The 18,051-nt window shown below is 40.7% G+C and overlaps 1 protein-coding gene across 1 annotated transcript in view; it reads left to right on the top strand.

Annotated features, from left to right (window-relative positions):
- The window catches only part of LOC114361784 (chromatin modification-related protein eaf-1), an 82,563-nt gene that overhangs the window by 64,248 nt on the left and 264 nt on the right, over positions 1-18,051 (top strand). The window contains exons 3-17 of the mRNA XM_028316962.1: positions 2,090-2,233; positions 3,228-3,311; positions 4,493-4,572; positions 6,360-6,504; positions 6,919-7,080; positions 7,812-8,277; positions 9,100-9,288; positions 9,544-10,821; positions 11,479-11,611; positions 12,225-12,233; positions 12,609-12,714; positions 13,085-13,165; positions 13,285-13,491; positions 14,640-14,873; positions 16,713-16,862. Coding sequence (XP_028172763.1) covers positions 2,090-2,233; positions 3,228-3,311; positions 4,493-4,572; positions 6,360-6,504; positions 6,919-7,080; positions 7,812-8,277; positions 9,100-9,288; positions 9,544-10,821; positions 11,479-11,611; positions 12,225-12,233; positions 12,609-12,714; positions 13,085-13,165; positions 13,285-13,491; positions 14,640-14,873; positions 16,713-16,862 — 3,468 coding nt within the window. The remainder of the gene's footprint in view (positions 1-2,089; positions 2,234-3,227; positions 3,312-4,492; positions 4,573-6,359; positions 6,505-6,918; positions 7,081-7,811; positions 8,278-9,099; positions 9,289-9,543; positions 10,822-11,478; positions 11,612-12,224; positions 12,234-12,608; positions 12,715-13,084; positions 13,166-13,284; positions 13,492-14,639; positions 14,874-16,712; positions 16,863-18,051) is intronic.

Genomic DNA, 18,051 nt, shown 5'->3' with positions numbered 1-18,051 from the left:
AGTTCCTCTCGCACAAGCCGGACATTGCGCGTCTGTGATGAGTAGTATGTTTCGTGAGAGCTTAATTAGGGAACAAAGAATGTAAAATCTCCTACTTTACTAGCCTACTTGTAAGTAAATAAACATTAATGGGGTTGCAATGAAGAGGTGTAAGGGTAAAAGGCGGGTAAAGTTTGCGTTTAAATTAGGATCCCTCGCGAAGTTATACTGGAGATGTAGATTTACATTTTATTAAAACTAGCTTAAGCCCGTGGCTTTGCCTATTTGAATTTTCACCGAAAAACTTTCAAGCACCTACCTTGCGCATGAAATGTTCCCTTTTCATAAAGTGGTATAAAAACTATCCTATATTTTCCTTGGGTCTTAAACTCTATAACATTTTTTTTTTTCAAAATCTGTTCTAAAATTTAAGTGTGAAAAGATAAAAGATTGACTAGTTATAGATCGACTACTATTTTTTTATTCCGTATTATTGAATTCTGGTTGTGGGTAGTATGTTCCCAGAAACGGTTGAACAATGGTTTACGTGTCGTTTTAATGAATACGTTGTCAGCCTTTACAGGCCGCCATTTCGCTATCATCATTATCACCTGCGTTAAATTGCAATATCTAGAACTGAGCTAGGCAGACGCCGGGTCGCAGACGTGTCTGCGCGCATGCGTGGCCGGGGGCAGATTGTTTTCTATTTAGTGCGAATATTGATTTATTGGATGCACCGCGAGTTCAAATAGGTCAAGCCGTTCTAGGTAATCGTAACTGCATGGCTCACCGTTGCGCGGTGATAACTCAAATCGACGCAATTTAAAATTGCTGTTTGTCGCACATCCTCAAATGTGTTTCGAACTTGTCTAACATGAAAAGCTTTCTCAAAAATGTAACTGGCTAAGTGCAAGTCAGACTGGCACACGAATGGTTCCCTAGTACAAGTATAGCATGCAACACATTCTAGCCACCAAACACTTTAATGAATTAAACAGAACTACTTAGAAATGTTTTAGAATGCGGGGCGCATCCTTAATTATCATTGTTCGTTATGTTATAATAGTCCAGTCATTACGTACATTCAAAAAAGAAAATGAATTTGCGCTTCTAATTTTTTTTTAATATGTTGTAGGGGATACCTAGAAAAGCTTAACTTGAGATTGTCGACCAAACTTTCCTAGGAGCTTTCGCCGCCATGTTGAAAAAAGGGGTAAAATTTGTTTTTCGGCAATAACTCGGCTATCCGATGAGACTCGAAAATTTTTGTAGGACACTTTTTGTAGCTTTCTTTGTGCTCTACAATAACGCCCGAACCATTTTTAGCGTATCATGCATCGTTATCGAGATATCGATCGATAAAGTCAAAAATTTTGGACACAAAAAGTGTCAAAAGAAGCGGAGATGTGTATGGATCAACGTGTGAAAGCAAAAATCCGAAAACACTTGCTTTTATGGGGGGTAAATAGGCCGCAACTCGCGACGTATCAAACAGTTGATACATGCCTTTTTCCTTACTTTTTCACATCAGCCGGGATATCTTTTTAAATACTGGTGTGATTTAAATGAATTTGGTATCAATTTAAAGTTAAAAATTTAATCTTTAAAATGGTGCTACTTTTTTTGTTACTAACAAATTGGTTAGTACACAAGATCGCGTGGAAACAACTTCATGTAAGTGATTCCATACTTTTGCTCGCAAGTGTATATCATTGCATAACTAATTTTAGGGACTTCATACATTTTTCAGGCCGAATGTGGAAGCGTGTTTCACCGGGAATCCTCAAACACAGAAGAACTGACTCTCTGTCTTGCCTGCAACTACCGGTTGTCATAAGTTTAGCTATATCCAATAAAATAAACCTTTAAAGTAGTTAAGAGACTGATAGTGTATGGGTCAACTTGAACATTTTAATAAGTATATTTATTGTTAACTTGCATTTGTTAATTTTTATGTTACTGTTCTGTAACTTGCATAATCAACTACACGACGTTACTACTCGAAGGTTACAAACCGTACTTTTATCCACTGAACTTCCTTGGTTTAAACATTCCGAAACCATTCTTATAGATAGGCATTTTATTAACATACTTTTATTCATTTTGCAAGAATCTGGCTGGAGCTTCCGAGTACGTCTTCGACGCCAACCAACAGGCTTTGTCACCAACTGCCGGGCGCATGGAAATCGCGCGCCGCCTAATTGCCGAAATCAGAATGTCTCTAGGGTTCTTACGAGCCCACATCAATGGAGAGGTACGTTTAATCTTTAGTTCTTTATAAATCCCCATGTGGAACAAGAACATACTTAAAAATTACAGGTTAGAGCAAGTGTTACGCTTAGTTAGTCCTCTTTATGCTATTATCCAAATGTATTTGTACTTTGAGAAACATACTGCAAATCTGTACCTGCATTTGAATTTCTGTATTGCATGATATGATAGGGTGCCTAAATGTTTTATATCTATGCATGTGTAGCAAGCTTACACTCATTGAAGTAATAATAGATGAAGGAGAACAGATTAAAGTTATTCTCATTTGAAACAAGACCTAAAAGTACTAATAAGCTACTAAAATGTGTTAACGCTCTAGAATCTATACATTATTTTTACAGAACGACCAACATGAAATATCAGGAAAAGTAGAATATGTAGTAAAACATGTTTTAATAGAATATTAGGTTTTAAGAAAAATAGAGGTTTGCATGTACCTACTCTATTACTTGTTACCGTTTTAAGTGTGTAGTATACGACACATATTGTAAGGATGGTTAGTTTCAGAAAATACTAAAAACTAACTAAAAAGCTGATGACTTTTTCTGATTGTTTGATTAGTTGAACGCGCTCGTAAATCATAAATAGCAAATTGCAAGACTGCTGTTACTGCTGTAGATACTAAGACCACTGCTGGACAAAGTCTCCCCAAGGATTTCCCCAACAACTTCGAACACTTATTAGAACATTCATATTTCCTATCAAATTGTTACTACTTGATAGAGATACCAGCTAATACATCAAAAATGTGTGGATTTTAATATTTTTTGTTAGTTAATGTTTTAGGACAAATAATATTATTACATCATCTATAATTACTTCGATGCCTACATGATTCTGTAAGCTGATTTCCTTGTAAGAATACTACATGCAATTATTCTAAAATAGAAAATCGGTCGTGTACTTAGATATTTTTGTTTATTTTTATTTAGGTTTACGTGTAGATGTTGTTTATGTTGTTGATGTGCCTACTGTAGGAAGTTTCTCGGGAACCAGCTAGCAGCGAAGCCCCAGTAGAACCCATGGATTGTGACCCAACGCCTAGCGCCCCGCCCGAGGAGGTAACGTAGCATGCATGTGCGATTGATATTTTTTTCAATAACAGGAACAAACGCGTTCTGTTTTCGGACAAAAACTACCCGATCACATGCCACGCCCAGTTTTCAAAGATAACCTTTTGGTTCTTATAAACCAGCATCTTTTGGTATATCGCCAAGCAATATTGCGTTGATATTGTAGCAGAGATTCGCTAGCTAGACGCTACGAGACCTACAAGTATTCAGTCAATTGCAGCGGTATTGTTAGCAACGTTTACTGCCAATTGTATTAAATTGCCTGTCATCGCCATAATATTGTTCGTTTACAAGGGCCTTAAGTGTTTATTAACGCTTTTGTAGGTGTTGATTATTGAATTTTCGTAAAAGGCAGTATCATAACTGACGTGACGATTGAGTTGCTTTGTGATGATGTTGTGATTTATTGATTAACTAGGTAAACTTCACTGTAATTTGATTAGACTACCCGAGTCATTAAGATTCCAGATTAACTATCTATTTATTGTAGGTAACGAAATGTCGTGGCCGACTATCTATAGTCAGTTAAATATAGCATGAATGTCATGACACAGACAAAAATACACAGCAAATACATTAAAAGAGATTCCTTCCATTGATTTTGACATTTATCTTAAACTCGCTGCATTGCAGCTTGTCTGCTTACTACATAGCATGCATTTTACAGTGTCATTTCTGTAACACTACAAATCTCTGCTCATCTAAGCGACTTGAAAGTAAGAAGATACGACATACCTATAGCACGAATCTTAACATAGTTACCACCGACTAATAGAAGGAATGTGATAAATGATTGCATATAATTTAATAATGTACCTGTGATATTAATTTTGTCTAGCATAACGGTACATTTTCTGTGATAATGAAGGCAGATGTCATTCTAATATTTTAATGAAAAGCATTATTCTAACATGCTATTGTCAATAACCTTGTATCTAACAATTATTATTTTAACTTGAATTTTGCCTAAATGTACAGCAAAGATTCCCATGTTTAATTTTACCTTTTTGACTACTTTATCATTGAATACAGCTGGTGTCACGTCATAGTTTATTCAACATTTCGTTCGAACTTTCGTTCGAGTAGCCACTGCCAGCTACGAACCCATTCATAAGCACCGATATAGCAGGATTCAGACTATTTAATTTTATCGAACTTTTCTTTTATAGAGGGAACCTCAGTTCGATGAGAGCGGCGAGGAGATCCCTCATGACCCTGCCGCCGCTCGAAGCCAAGGCGCACGTCGCAGGTAGGTACTCTATTAAGCCTAGGATGCGCGCCACGATAATCTTATCGAGGCATTTTATCGATTTTGCACGATACTTTGTCTAAAATCGTCGATAAGATTTTACCATGCGCCGCATCCTAACCTGGCTGGTTTGGTTTACCTATTATAATACCTAGTCCTTCCTAAATAAATCCAATTTAATAAAACCTTTTTCCAAAATAACGGTAGGTATCACCATAAGAGGATCTGAAATTCTTAATACTCAAACTAGTCTTCATAAACCTAAAACGTGTTAAAGCGGGCTAGTCGATTTTGCAGAGCATTAAATAAAGATTCTATCGACATGGATGGACTATCAATTTTAAATAAGTCTGGCCCGGTTGCATACTCAATGATATCGATAAACAGTTCACATGTCTTTATGGGAAACGTATTATAACTTCTTTCAACGAAATCTATCTATCTACTGTCGCCTATGCAACGTAATATTAGACAAAATTTCCGTCGCCCTGGCTGAGCTATGCATTATTAAGTAAGTTTGACCCGGTGGCATAAGTGATTAATATCGAACCAATACTTGGTCTATTTTCGAAACATTCGCATTTCTTCGAACATTTCTTATCTTTTGTTCGTAGAGTTCAACATTGCTATAATGTGCCAATCGTGTGTTAAAAATTATGTCGTCATTATTTACGCATTTGGAAAAATATCGTCTGCTGTAGATACTAAACTATTATCGTATTTGAATAACAAATAACAAATCAACATCCTACTATGATTGAAGGGGAAATATCTGCATCAGAAGAAATAAATAAAATGCTNGGACACCCTGGTTATGTTTTTTTCACCCCTCTGTTGATTGCTGATTTTCGTCGTATATTTTATTGCTACGTATCGGCTGGAACAGGGAGCCTAGGTAAGTAGTAAACATTTTTGTCTGTCCTGCCTGATGATAACAAACAACAGTGCTAACTATCGAATCCCATGAAGCAAATGTTTCTATTACGTGCATTGAGTATAAACCTCTATATTTACCTCGAGAAAAATGGGTAACTTCATTAGGTATTGCAACTCTGTGTCACTATGTTTGCAACGTTCATGGTTGGACAGAGGGTCGTATCGTACGAGAATGATGTTAGGTGGAATGGTTAATGGAAGGTGCGTGTGCACACATGAGTCACATGGTCGGGTAAAAATGGCAAGGCCATAATAGGTGCGTGGATACAGCAGAGTAGAATAGGACCACCCTTAACTCATCCCTTTTGTGACTCAAGACTACAACAAATATGCGAACCATGACCTCCCAACCTGTCCGGCGAGCGTGGGGAGTGTAGGCCAAATCTTCAAATTTCAATTTCATCATCATCATTTCAGACACAGAACGTCAACTGCTGAACATAGGCCTCCCCCAATGATTACCAGATTGGTCGGTTGAGAAATATTTTCGTTTCAGCCAAATGCCAAATGACGTCCACTGCAACACAAAGGCCTCCCCCACGGCATTCCATAACGACCGGTCCTGCGCTGCCCGCATCCAGGTTCTTCCCGCGACCTTCACCAGATCGTTGGTCCACTTAGTAGGAGGCCTGCCCACGCTACGTCTTGCGGCCCGTGGTTGCCACTCGAGAACTTTTTTGCCCCAACGGCCATCCTCTCTATGAGCTACGTGATACATCTTTTACCTCTGGTTTTAAAAGGGTCACGAGTAGGTGATGAATCTAGTGACTAATGGAGTACGTTGCCATTTTGATAAATGTAATCCGTAGTATTATTCAATGCTGACAAAAGCGTTGTCTCTTATACTTCAGCAGGATTTCTCGCTCGCTGCGTTCGCGACAGACGCAGCCGCGTCACTTGGCCCAACTCATCGACGACCTGAATGAGCTTCACGAGCAGTTTTCCCCGCACCGATCCAACTACACCGCCCTTCTACGATCGCACACTATTTCCGAAGTAAGTGCTTAATCGGTTAAGTTAGACGACATTCAGTTTTGGTGACCATAATTGGATTACGTCAGTCTGATACAGGCGCCATACATTGACTTATGACCTTTAGTGGCCAACATTGTATCCAACGTATGCGGCCACATATTGGCTCCAATACTTTTTGACAAAACCTAAGGTGAGGGTAGTGGCCCGCCTGCCTAACCCCCTTCACTTCCCTCGCCTTTGATCGAGTACAAAAACGTCACAACACGGGTCGATACCGGCTATTGGATGCAATGTTACGTTTATGGCCAAGATTGTATACAAATTGGTGATTGATCCAAGACTATTAAAGCCGATATATGACCAATGTGTGGCGCTGGCATGGTAGGAATGTAAGATGAATGATGATACTAATATAGAAATGTGTATTGATTTCAGACTCCAACATATTCTGACGAAGAGCGCGTTCATGCGCAGCGCACTGTCGAGATGACCACCGACTTAATGCACAGCTTCGCGCACGCGTACCACGTGCTCAGTGACGTAATGTTCCAGGTCGGCAGCCCGCGCCTCAGGTCCGAGACCTCCGTCACCATGCAGGTCAGTCACCTCACTACTGCTGGCCACCACCACACGTAGCACACAATACACATACTCACACTCGTGCCATTTCTAGTATATTCGGTACCAATATGCACCGTACACCCAAGCCGAAACAAGTAAACTGCATCTTAACCGGTGAAGGAAGCTAGGTCCATTTTGACTTACATGCTTAAGCCACTGATTTATCAACCGTCATCATCAACACCAGTTGTCAGGAATCTAGTTAATAGAAGTGACTAATTGCTGCACCGCACGCTTTTACTCCACCTAAATATGTTGGGCTTGATAATGTTCCCAAAGTAAGATTATGTTGGTTCCCAGATTAGGTAATGTGATAACCAATATACTTAACAAAATTTTCTGACAATTCTGGGCTACAAGGCTTGTTGAGTATTGGTTTGAATAAGAGACAGAAAATATAACAAATAACAATAGCTAGGACCACAAGTAGAATGTTTAGTATGACATTAATTCATTTTTTTTTTATTAGTGTATGCTGTCACATTGCTTAATAATTTATACTTTTTAATGACAATTTATTTTTGTGATTGCTTAACTAAATCATTCTTGTTTTATCTAACCTAATCATGCAGGACCTAGTGCTGCCCAACGTAAGTATCCCACTAAATGTTCTTCAATAAGATATAGTTGTTGCATTAATATTAATATAAAATAATAAATTCATTTCTGAATGAATTAATGAAGTCGTTCAATTCGTTCCGATACAGGCTCAAATTAACGTGATTTCGGCGACGCCAGTGACCCGCCGCGCGCCGCAAGGCGGCGTCCCCAACACCACGGCCACCGCCACCGCCACCAGCGCCACCGCCACCAACGCTAACCGCACCGGCGCCTCCGCCACCCAGACGAGTGCCGCCGGTCAGCAACGCGGCATCGCCTCCGGTAGGAACACATTCCATCAGGCTCACAATATTAACATAGAACCCGAACCTTATCAAATAGAAATAGAAATCCGAAGGCATCGACGCGCGAGAAGAAGGTGCCCTCATTTAGATCCGCAAACTCAAAATCAGCTAAATGACCTCAATGAACCTCCTGATCTGAACTCACAGCGAACTCGACCGAATCAAAGTGCCCAAAACCTGACTGATCAACAAAACCAGGCTGACCAACAAAACCAAGATGGTCAGCAAAACCAAGGTCGAGCCGATCGGCGCCGACAAATTCGTCAGGGTAAGACTTGTTCAATGGCAATGTATGGCCTTCGTTTATGCCCTACAGAAATATCTAACAATTTTTGCTGGTTTAAGTACATTAAAACCTAACAATTGGTTGGTTAATTCGAAAATACAAGCTACTTAAGAAATAATGAACCCAAGATGACCTAGTAGATTGTATTCTTCACAAATAATTATTACTAACGAAATATTGATATGACTGGTACAAAGTTTGTCATATTTAAGCGAATTATTATTACTTTATTATTGTAATCGTGTTATGATTCCTGTTGTTTATTCTTTATTATTTAATCTTAAACGGCAATTATGTTGTGTTAGCACGGAATAGTTATGTCTTTGTTTGTCCATTGTCCATGTAGTTATATGGTGATGGCGATAGAAAAAAGAAAGGAGATTGCCATAGAATTGGAAGGTGTATTTGTTTTGTAATGTGTTCGTAGTCGTACACTCTGCATCATAAAATTAGGAACACCTTGATATTTTCATACTTTCATGTTGTAATATCTGTTTCACAAGTATACTTATTTGGAAATATCTTTACTGCTATAACAACCAATGAACGGAATATTTGAAACATCTTGCATGATTGCATAAAATAAATATGGAGGTGTTCCGACTGTCGTGTCGCTGATTACATTTAAATGATTAAGGGCTGGTTTTTCAATCATCAGATAACTTCTAATTGAAGAATAAACTTGTCATATTCATATTTCCCATACTGAAATTGTGAATGTGCTAAACTTATTCTTCAGTTATCAGTTCTCCGACGATTGAAAAATCAACCCTAAAACGTATGTTTTTTGTTTGTTTCTTGTAGATCTTGAGAATCTATTCAGGGGCATGGGCGCTGCTGGCCTCGGCGGCGTCGAAGTGGTCATGAGCATGGAAGAGTTGCCCACGGTCGCACAGGTTGCTCTTGGAAATCTTGGCAACCTGGCCACCGGGAACGTAGATGAGCTGGGGCCCTCTCCGCCCCACCCGCCCGGCGCTACCGTTGATGGCGGAGGTAGGTTGGCCTATATTATTCCATAAAATAAAAATGGCTTACCATTTTGACCACGTAGACAAAGAGGGCTATCGTTTTTGTACTTAAGGCGATTGACGTAAGCGCTTCAGCGCTGTTGGTGCCTCTGTCACGACTGTGACCCCACTCTAGTAGTGCTAACTGGTTAGCGCTAAAACCATAGCTCTCATTGTTTGAATCGTTATTAATTCTTATGCTGCATACTCGTATTATATTTAACCTGTTTAATTTGTGCAGTTTATTTCGCCCCGATGGCCACATTCGCCACCGGCACGCCAGACAACATGATGCAGAACATCTTGCAGCAGCTCGTGCGCCAGGGCATGCTGCCCAACGAGGGCATCACCATCCACCCCTCGCAGGGCCAGCAGCCCATCCGCATCCCGCACACCGCGGGCCGCCGCTCCCACGCCGCGGCCGCCGCCGCCGCCGCCGCCGCCACCACCACCAACGCCGAAACTCAGACCAACGTGCAAGGCGTCGATTCCGTCCTCCTGATGCCCGGCACTGAAGTGATCGAACTCGAGGCGGGCGAGGAGGACAGCCAAATCCTCCAGGCTTCCAGTGACGAGTCCCAGGACGAGTCCCAGGAGGAATCCCAGGAGGAGTCGCAGGAGTTCTCCTGCGGACACGCGCACGATTCCCAAGAGGAGGGGCAGGACTCGCAGGACGACGCTCAGGAGGACTCCCAGGAAGACACCGCCGAGGACTCGCAGGAGGAAGCGCAGGATGAGATCATGCAGGAGGTGCAAGTGCGCCAGGACCAGGCGCCGGCGCCGGCGCCGTCCGCGGGGCGAGGCCAAGGTTTTGGACCCGGGCATGTTACAGGTCAAGGACATGTACTCGGGCGTGGGCTTGCACAGGGGGAAATGCTTGCTCAAGGGCACGCGCCATCAGCTCCATCGGCTCCCGGCCAACCGCCGGCCGCTCAGTCGGCCCCGCGCGAAATCAATTACGGTGAAGGTACACCGCTCGGTCATCAGGAACAACCGGTTGGCCGCATTCCACCGCGAGAACAGTCGAGTCGCCCTTTGACTTTCCCTGCAGAACCGGCCGGTGAAGGCCCCCCGTTGCCTCATCAGCAACCGACCAGCCAGCTCGGCCAACCGATAGGCCAGGGTCCCATTCTCGGCGGCGGTATTATCGGACAGTCTCTCAGTCCGATCCAAGTCATCGGCAACAATGCCATATACGGGCCTCCGCCCGATCCCTTTGCTCTCCTCCACGGGGACTGCCCCCGCGTGGGTCCGAACGCACCGCGGGTGCAAGCGCTGGCGCGTGCCCAGGCTCAGGCACAGGTTCAGGCCATGGCCCAAGCCCAAGTTCAGGCCCAACAAGCCCAGGCTCAGGCACAATCCCAGGGCCAGGCTCCATCCCAAGCCTCGGGAGAGAGCCCCGCCACTGCTGAGACACAAGCCTCAGGTCAAACCCAAAGCGCTGGCCAAGCCCCAGGACGCAACGAGGGCCCACCGTCCCCGCAACCAGATTTAAATGAATCGGGAATGAACAGGGAACGTATGTCACATTTATATTTAGTCGTGAAGGCTCGCCAATTCTTTAATAAATTCATGTATGGTTTAGCTTTAAATGAAACTGAACCGATTTTAATGGTACAGATTTAATAATCATCAATGTCGATTCAGTAGAACTCGATTTGCCACTTGACCCCGTGTATTATGGGTCTTCATAATAGACTGGGGCCATGTTTGCAAGAGGGGGATATGCTAAAGTGTCAACCGTACTGGTTAAATATAAATTGGATGCATTTTCGTTTTTACAGAATACATTTTCGCCTATGTAGATTTTTTGTAACACTGTTTCAACTCATTGAATTTAAATGGCCCTAATATGCACTACAATATACTGCTTTTTATTTTGGCGAGTCGTTGCGCGACTTTTCTACTAAATTTTAGTATTTTTGTTTTGACAAATGTTTTGATCTGGACCGGAGAAGAATTAAGTATTCTTTGAAAGCTAACTAAATCTGTTCACATGAATTCCACTAATTAAAAGTATTTTGTTATATTCACGTGGATGTTGGCCGATCACAAAACATTTTACTTTTGATTAGCGTTCTCCATTCAACTCCACCAGACTGGAGATCAGAACATTTGTAAAGAATCAAGCAACCTCAGGGTTGGCAACAATAATATACCTTTGATATTTTCGCAGCTGGTATAAGTATTCGCCGCGCCACTTTCAACACTCGCGCTCAAGCCCAGGCACTGGCCATGGCCAATATGTTCTACGACAGATTCTTGCAGTGCGACAGCCCTCACGCTCGTCGCCGACAGGCCAGGCGCAGGTAAACAGGACTTGCACCCCTATTGGCAGAGTGATTGCTTCAGCGAGAGATGTCCAAACTATCAATGACTTTTTTGTGTTGTTGTTTTACTATGATTGGAATCGGTTACAAGACGATTTTGATCATACGAGTAATGTTATGCTGTCTACATTTTAAAGTTAAAAAATATTAAATTGATGACTTTTTATAATGTCACGAATTTGAAAATAACTTTTACTAATTACCACACAAATGTGCTACATAGCAGCATTTACAAAAGTTAAGTTCTAATGATTATCATTATAGAGTGAAAACATTACTGCTAGGTTTTTTTTTTCATTTTTAAACACAAATATAATATCTTGTAACTGACGAATAAAGTTGTGTGATTTTTGTTGTGATTTATATGTCACAGTCATAACTCTGCAGAAATCAAAAGTAGTTTTGACTGAATTTGGTCAGAATATGACGAAGGTAAGCTGTATGATGGAATTATGAGCTGATTTAGCAAAATCAAAGATTATTAACCAGGTTCCACCAGTCTAAAAGTACCTACTTTTGATTAACAAAGAGTTATGAATATAAAAAATTCATAAAAGATAATAATAATTTATTTATTTCTTATGGCATCAAGGGCCTATTGGTAAGTTGTATTTGAATTTGTAAGTAGTTATTTAAGATTTCGGGAGCTTATTTACTTAAATGGATACATTTTGCACTTACGAAAATATAATATGGAAATGCCTTTGTCGAATATTTATTATTTTTCTTTATTATGATTTTAGTAATTAGAATTCGTTGAACTTTTTGTAACTTATGATTTTGTATTATAGAGGTCTATCCATATGAGATTTTTAAGGGGGGTGAATAGTAAATAAGCGGCCAATTTTCTATACAAATAGTAGTAAAAACCTTTTTTGTTTGAGCATGTATAAAAATAACCCCTTGTTTATTTATTATACTAGCGGAAATTTCTGGCAATTCAGTGAAAAATTACTAATGTAGTGGTGTTTTGTAGGAGCCATCAGCAGCATTTGCTGGAACAGCGCGACACCATCCGCAACGAGCGAGCTGCCCAGCAAAACATCGAGAGCCTGTCTCTCCGCCGCGCACAGATTCGACCGGTATTTTTCATGTTTTTACTTACAAAGCCAATAAATATTAGCTGGAGACGCATTTTTTTAATATAGATACATGCACGTGTCATGTATACTCGTACATAACACGGGACTATCCCCACCTGTCGTTCTCATCACTACAACTTCTGTTACACTAGGACCGCCAACAAAACAACGAGTGAATGTCATGTTTGTCTCAGGAATTTAACCTGTCACTGGATTCGCAACGAAATCAATCAGAAAAGAATGGCACTGTTATTCACACCATTTTCCCAGATATAAAACCCTATGCCTATTGAAGTAGAGTTTTAAATAATTTAAACAAACATCGATCTTAGACAACAGATCTATTACATTTTGATGTTGTTTGTTACAGACGCACATGTGCACTATTTTGACGCTCTTGAACGGAGAATCCTCTCCCCAGGCGTATGTGAACGCTTTCATGGTTGCTATGGTAAGTAACTAAAACTCCATACGATTAGTTCATACATTTATTGCAACATAGGCCTTTAGATAATAGTTTATTTAATTTTGTAAGAAATAGATGAACTAAACGAAACGATATGTCCACAGAGCCGCCAGCTGTACATGAACGATTTGCTGACCGCGTCCAACGGAATGCCCGCGCTGATTCCCCACGAGTTCGCGTCGATCCGCCTTCTCATGCGCAACTTCATCCACGATCTCATCACCGAATCGCGCAGCGGACAGAACGACCACGCTTTCCAGAATGCCGCCGATTTTCTTGTCGCCCGTTATTCCCGATTCATTACTAACATGGTGAGTATTAGCAGATGGTGAGCTGGTCGCCCCTCAAGAACTTTCCTGCCCCAGCGACCATCAGCTCCACGAGCTATGTGCCCACTGTAACGAATAGAGAAAAATGCTTAGAGTAGGGGGTGCTCAACACATAAATCGTCGCAACAACGCCTGAACGGTCCCATTACATTGTATTGAACATGTGAGCCCAGCTCTCCTTTTTCCTTTTCAATCAAAATACTGTTGGACCATAGCCACCTATGATTTCTACAATGATTCCCGAGCTGCTCGCATCCAGGAGCTTCTCGCTGCCTTACTAGTCCAGCTTAACCAAATGAAACATCTACAAAATCGTAATTCGCCAATGAAGAATGTTCACTAATTTTGTTTTTTAGCTTTCTGTATTCTCTGTTAAAAATAAAAAATACACGTGAAAGAATTATTTCGATACGTCAATTAGTTTCCAAGATATTAAATTTTAAAAGTGCGGGCGGCGGCCGGCCCGCCATTTTATGCACGTGACGTCATATTACAGTGACTGGCTCATATTTGTATGGGTGGAATCTTGCAAGCTGAATTAAGACCCACTTCCAGGCAACCGATTAAGCTGAAATTTCGCAAACACATGTGATTTGGATGACCATGCAATATTATGATGACATGGAGCTGATCTGATGATGGAGCTGGAAGGTGGCCATAGGAACTCTATAATAAAACGACTTAAATGCATCGAGTTTGGGCTCGTTCGTTTTGTATTGATGAGTATTTTAATTCTATATAGTAATCGGGGTCTAATAATGAAGCTGGAAGGTAATTCGCAATAAAACGACACAATCGCATCAAGTTTGGGTTTGGTTCAATTTTAATTTCTGTGATGGGTCTGGGTGTTAATATGTATAATAAGTTTGTATTTACAAAAAAAAAAAATATTTAAGTATGTTTATATCCGTTTTCTAGTGAGCGGACGCTGTGAATGTACGTCACACGGGGTCACGTGACCGTCGGCGGGATTCAATATTTAAGCGAACTTTGAATGCCTATAAAATCATAACTAATGGGTATTTTTGAATGAAATAAAAACTAATGTATTTGTAAATGTAAAAGCTTAACTGTAACATAGGTTTCAAGTGATTTTGCATACCTAGTAACATTCTCAATTCCTTCCGCAGGAGAACATTGCTGAGATGAACCCTCAGTATGACGTAGTGGAATCGATCCGCGCATTCGTCCGCTCCCGGCTGCCGGCGTTCATCGCCTCGATGCTCTGCGATTCTGTCACCGATCAGTTCGTGTCTCGATTCTATTCGATGTTCTTGCGTCTGTTCACCGAGTTGTGCGCTCTGGTGTATCACATGTGCGCTCAAGGCGAGGTGGGACTGCGCCGCATTGTCAGGATGTTTTTGGTAAGTATTTAGTGGTTGTAACGCCCGTATTCACAAACATTACTATGAGGTCTTACAGTGCGCGTGGACGCTCAGGGTGACACACGGACCAATCACAGAGCTCTATTCAACGTTGTTCGTTCGATTTGCTGCTTCACTTAAGCAAGTATCGTTTATGAATACGGGCGTAAGTTATTTACAAATGTATTTATTTGGCAATTTTCAGGTAGCTTAGGAAAATGTTTGCTGTAAAAGGAGTTCATTCTAAAACCGTCTTTTAGTTTCACCAGGCCTCTTCTAAGACCTACTAGTTGCTTAGTCATAGTAAGGTTACATTATAGTGATATGCCCAAAAAATAAATAAATACTTTACCCATTTTAATTTGACAGTCATAAAAACAACTTGCATCCCTGGAGCCATGGCACATTTGTATTCAGCTGAAATCATAAAGTAAAATCATCAGTTCCAATGTTATTGTCTGAATTTGAATCACAAGGTATGATAATAGCCTCATGTATCTTGAACTTGGTACGTTGCATTGCTAAATTGTTATTCAGTTTATGCGGTGATTTTAAGGACACGGACATGACCTCTATCTATATTTCTGTTGCTTAGTTGTTTAAGATTAAGAAATATAAATCGTTCTAAACAAAGAAGGCAAAAGGGTTCTGAAAAGTCACACTATGCAATGCTAGATGAATATTGTTCGAATTGGGAGGTAAATAGAAGAAAATAGATACATTCACGAGACTAACAGAACGTGACGAATACCTAATTTAACTAAACATAAAAGTCGAACAAACTTTCACTCGAGTCGCCAATATAATTTATGTATTTTATCGTATTGCCTATCCGAAGTGACAGCCCTAGTTTAACACTTTAAGATGACGTCATCTACATTACATTATTTATTTTAGGGTAAGTTGACCTAGGATGCACGCCGCGATAAGTTTTATCGCGCCATTTTATCGATTTTACCTGATACCAGGCCTCCGTCACTCGCCTATGCCGGCCGAGATAATTACCTACAGCGCGCGACAACTTCAAGTTGCAAATCAGTCCGGGCCGCCACGCGCCTGTTTGCACACGCGTATTTCTATACACGCTCGGTCGATCATCGTCGCAATCAAGGTTTATTGTTCCAACAGCACTGTTATTCTTCTTTAATGAAAAATTGTAATATTTAGGAATAATAATATTAACTGTATAGTGATTTAAATAATAAAAAAAAACTACACTTTTTAAATAATAAATTATTTTGAAGTACTTATGACAAAAAACTATAGCAAAAAATTATTTTAGCTAATAAAAACATTAACTTTACTTCACCGTGTCTATTTTCCGACACTACACCTTTTAAAACTGTTTGTTTAATTTCGAATTATCGCAACACTGAAGTTTATTAATAGGTACTTTAGAGATGGTACGATTATACAAACTCCACTAGATTAAAGTTTTCTAATCGTAAATACAATAAATGCTTCTTAAAATTAAGTTTTTATTTATTTTACTTTGCTCATACAACCCTGACGCTTGAGCGGTGACGTAGATCAATTCTAAACACAAAAAAAATGCGCTCTTGTGAGCGTAGTAGTAAGGTGCGATTTCGAATGCACCATGTGCGTTGGATATTTTGCATTATTATTATTACCGTTAAAATGTCGGCATCTGATCCTACACAAAGGAGTGCAATTTCTGTTGCTACTATTATGTATTCTGTGCTGATACCCTATGGGGTAGTAATTTTAGGTGGCGTTTGCCACTTAAAATTATCGACAAGATTTTATCACGTCGCGCATCCTAGCTAGGTGTTATTAGGTCCCAGCTACTTAGTTATTCGGCTGTGTATCGATAAACAGGATCATATCGTGGAGAACTTTGATGAGTATTCCCGCGCTGCCATCCTCACCGTGGGCATGGACAACGTCGTGGGCCTGATGCCCAACGTGCCCGGCCACGTCGACAACATTCTGCAGTTCATCCGCCGCATGGACGGCGTCATGCCTGATGTAAGTAACACGCAGCATCATTAACCTGAAATAAACAATAATAATACAGAGACCGAGGAACTGACGCGTCTGTAGGCTACTCATTATATTTATGTAAATGTCAACAACAATAAATAATTAACTTAAACTAAAACCTTAAATAATAAAATTAAATATAAGTAATTAATATTTACATACAAAACATATTTACACTTATTTACACATTAACACATTTACATTTATTATTTACATTTAAATACACATACATAAATAACATTTCATATCCTACAAATATTTACACACGCGTAGTAGCCAACAAGTCGAATTATAGCTTCGCGCATCTATCGCGCGAAGTAGCTATCGCGGCGCGGCACAGTGTACTCGCCGCCTGCGAGTGCCGCTCACTACGTCACCGCGCCCGCCTGTTGTTCGAGCCGAGCGTTCGGCGATCGTGGCCGAGCGTGCGCCGCCGCACCTCAAACTAGTCCGAACCTATGCACGACGCGGAGCGCACGCCGCTTGCTCGCTCACTATACCTACCGGCTGACGCGACTATCACTCGTAACTTTGCGTTATTATTTCTTCCTCGCACTCCTTCTATACAAATAAATTAGCGGTACACTCGGCCGCCAAACGTCAAAGCCAGACCATCTGGCGCGATGGTTCCGTCTCTATAGTATCATTATTATTTATTTTGTACTCAGTAGATCCTTCAAACTTTCATTTTCACGATTTACTTTGGTTATGTTTACTATAAGTATTTATCATTTGCCCCGCTTTTAGCGAGTCGCTTCAGTAAAAAATGTAATTCATCACTCATCTGTAGCTCTTCTAAAATGCATGCTCAATACACAAGGTGTGAGTTGCAAGTCAACGACACAGCAGATTGCAACTGCAGGCGGCAAGCTCCGATCTTACTGTTTCATATAAATTATATAGAAAAATACTTGTCGGTTGCTGTTGTGGGTTGGGGTCGGCGTGCTACTCACACTTTACTATTGTAAAAAGGAAAGTCCAAGTAGTAATTAACTGAAATAGCGAATGTTGTGCAATGAATGTTTATCTATTACGTCAGCAGACTGTCTAGTTCCGATGGCCGCACAAGTTAGTAGGTATAGTGCGCAGCATTTCAATTATGCGGCGTTAGCGGCCATCGTCATGCTATGATGATTTTTTGTTACACCAGTTTAAGATAAACGTTTGAAAGTTT

The sequence above is a fragment of the Ostrinia furnacalis genome, unplaced genomic scaffold, assembly GCF_004193835.3.
Source record: "Ostrinia furnacalis isolate ACB-3 unplaced genomic scaffold, ASM419383v2 OfSCF6000, whole genome shotgun sequence".
Classification (NCBI taxonomy): Eukaryota; Metazoa; Arthropoda; class Insecta; order Lepidoptera; family Crambidae; genus Ostrinia; species Ostrinia furnacalis.
This window is presented reverse-complemented; position numbering and strand designations above follow the sequence as displayed.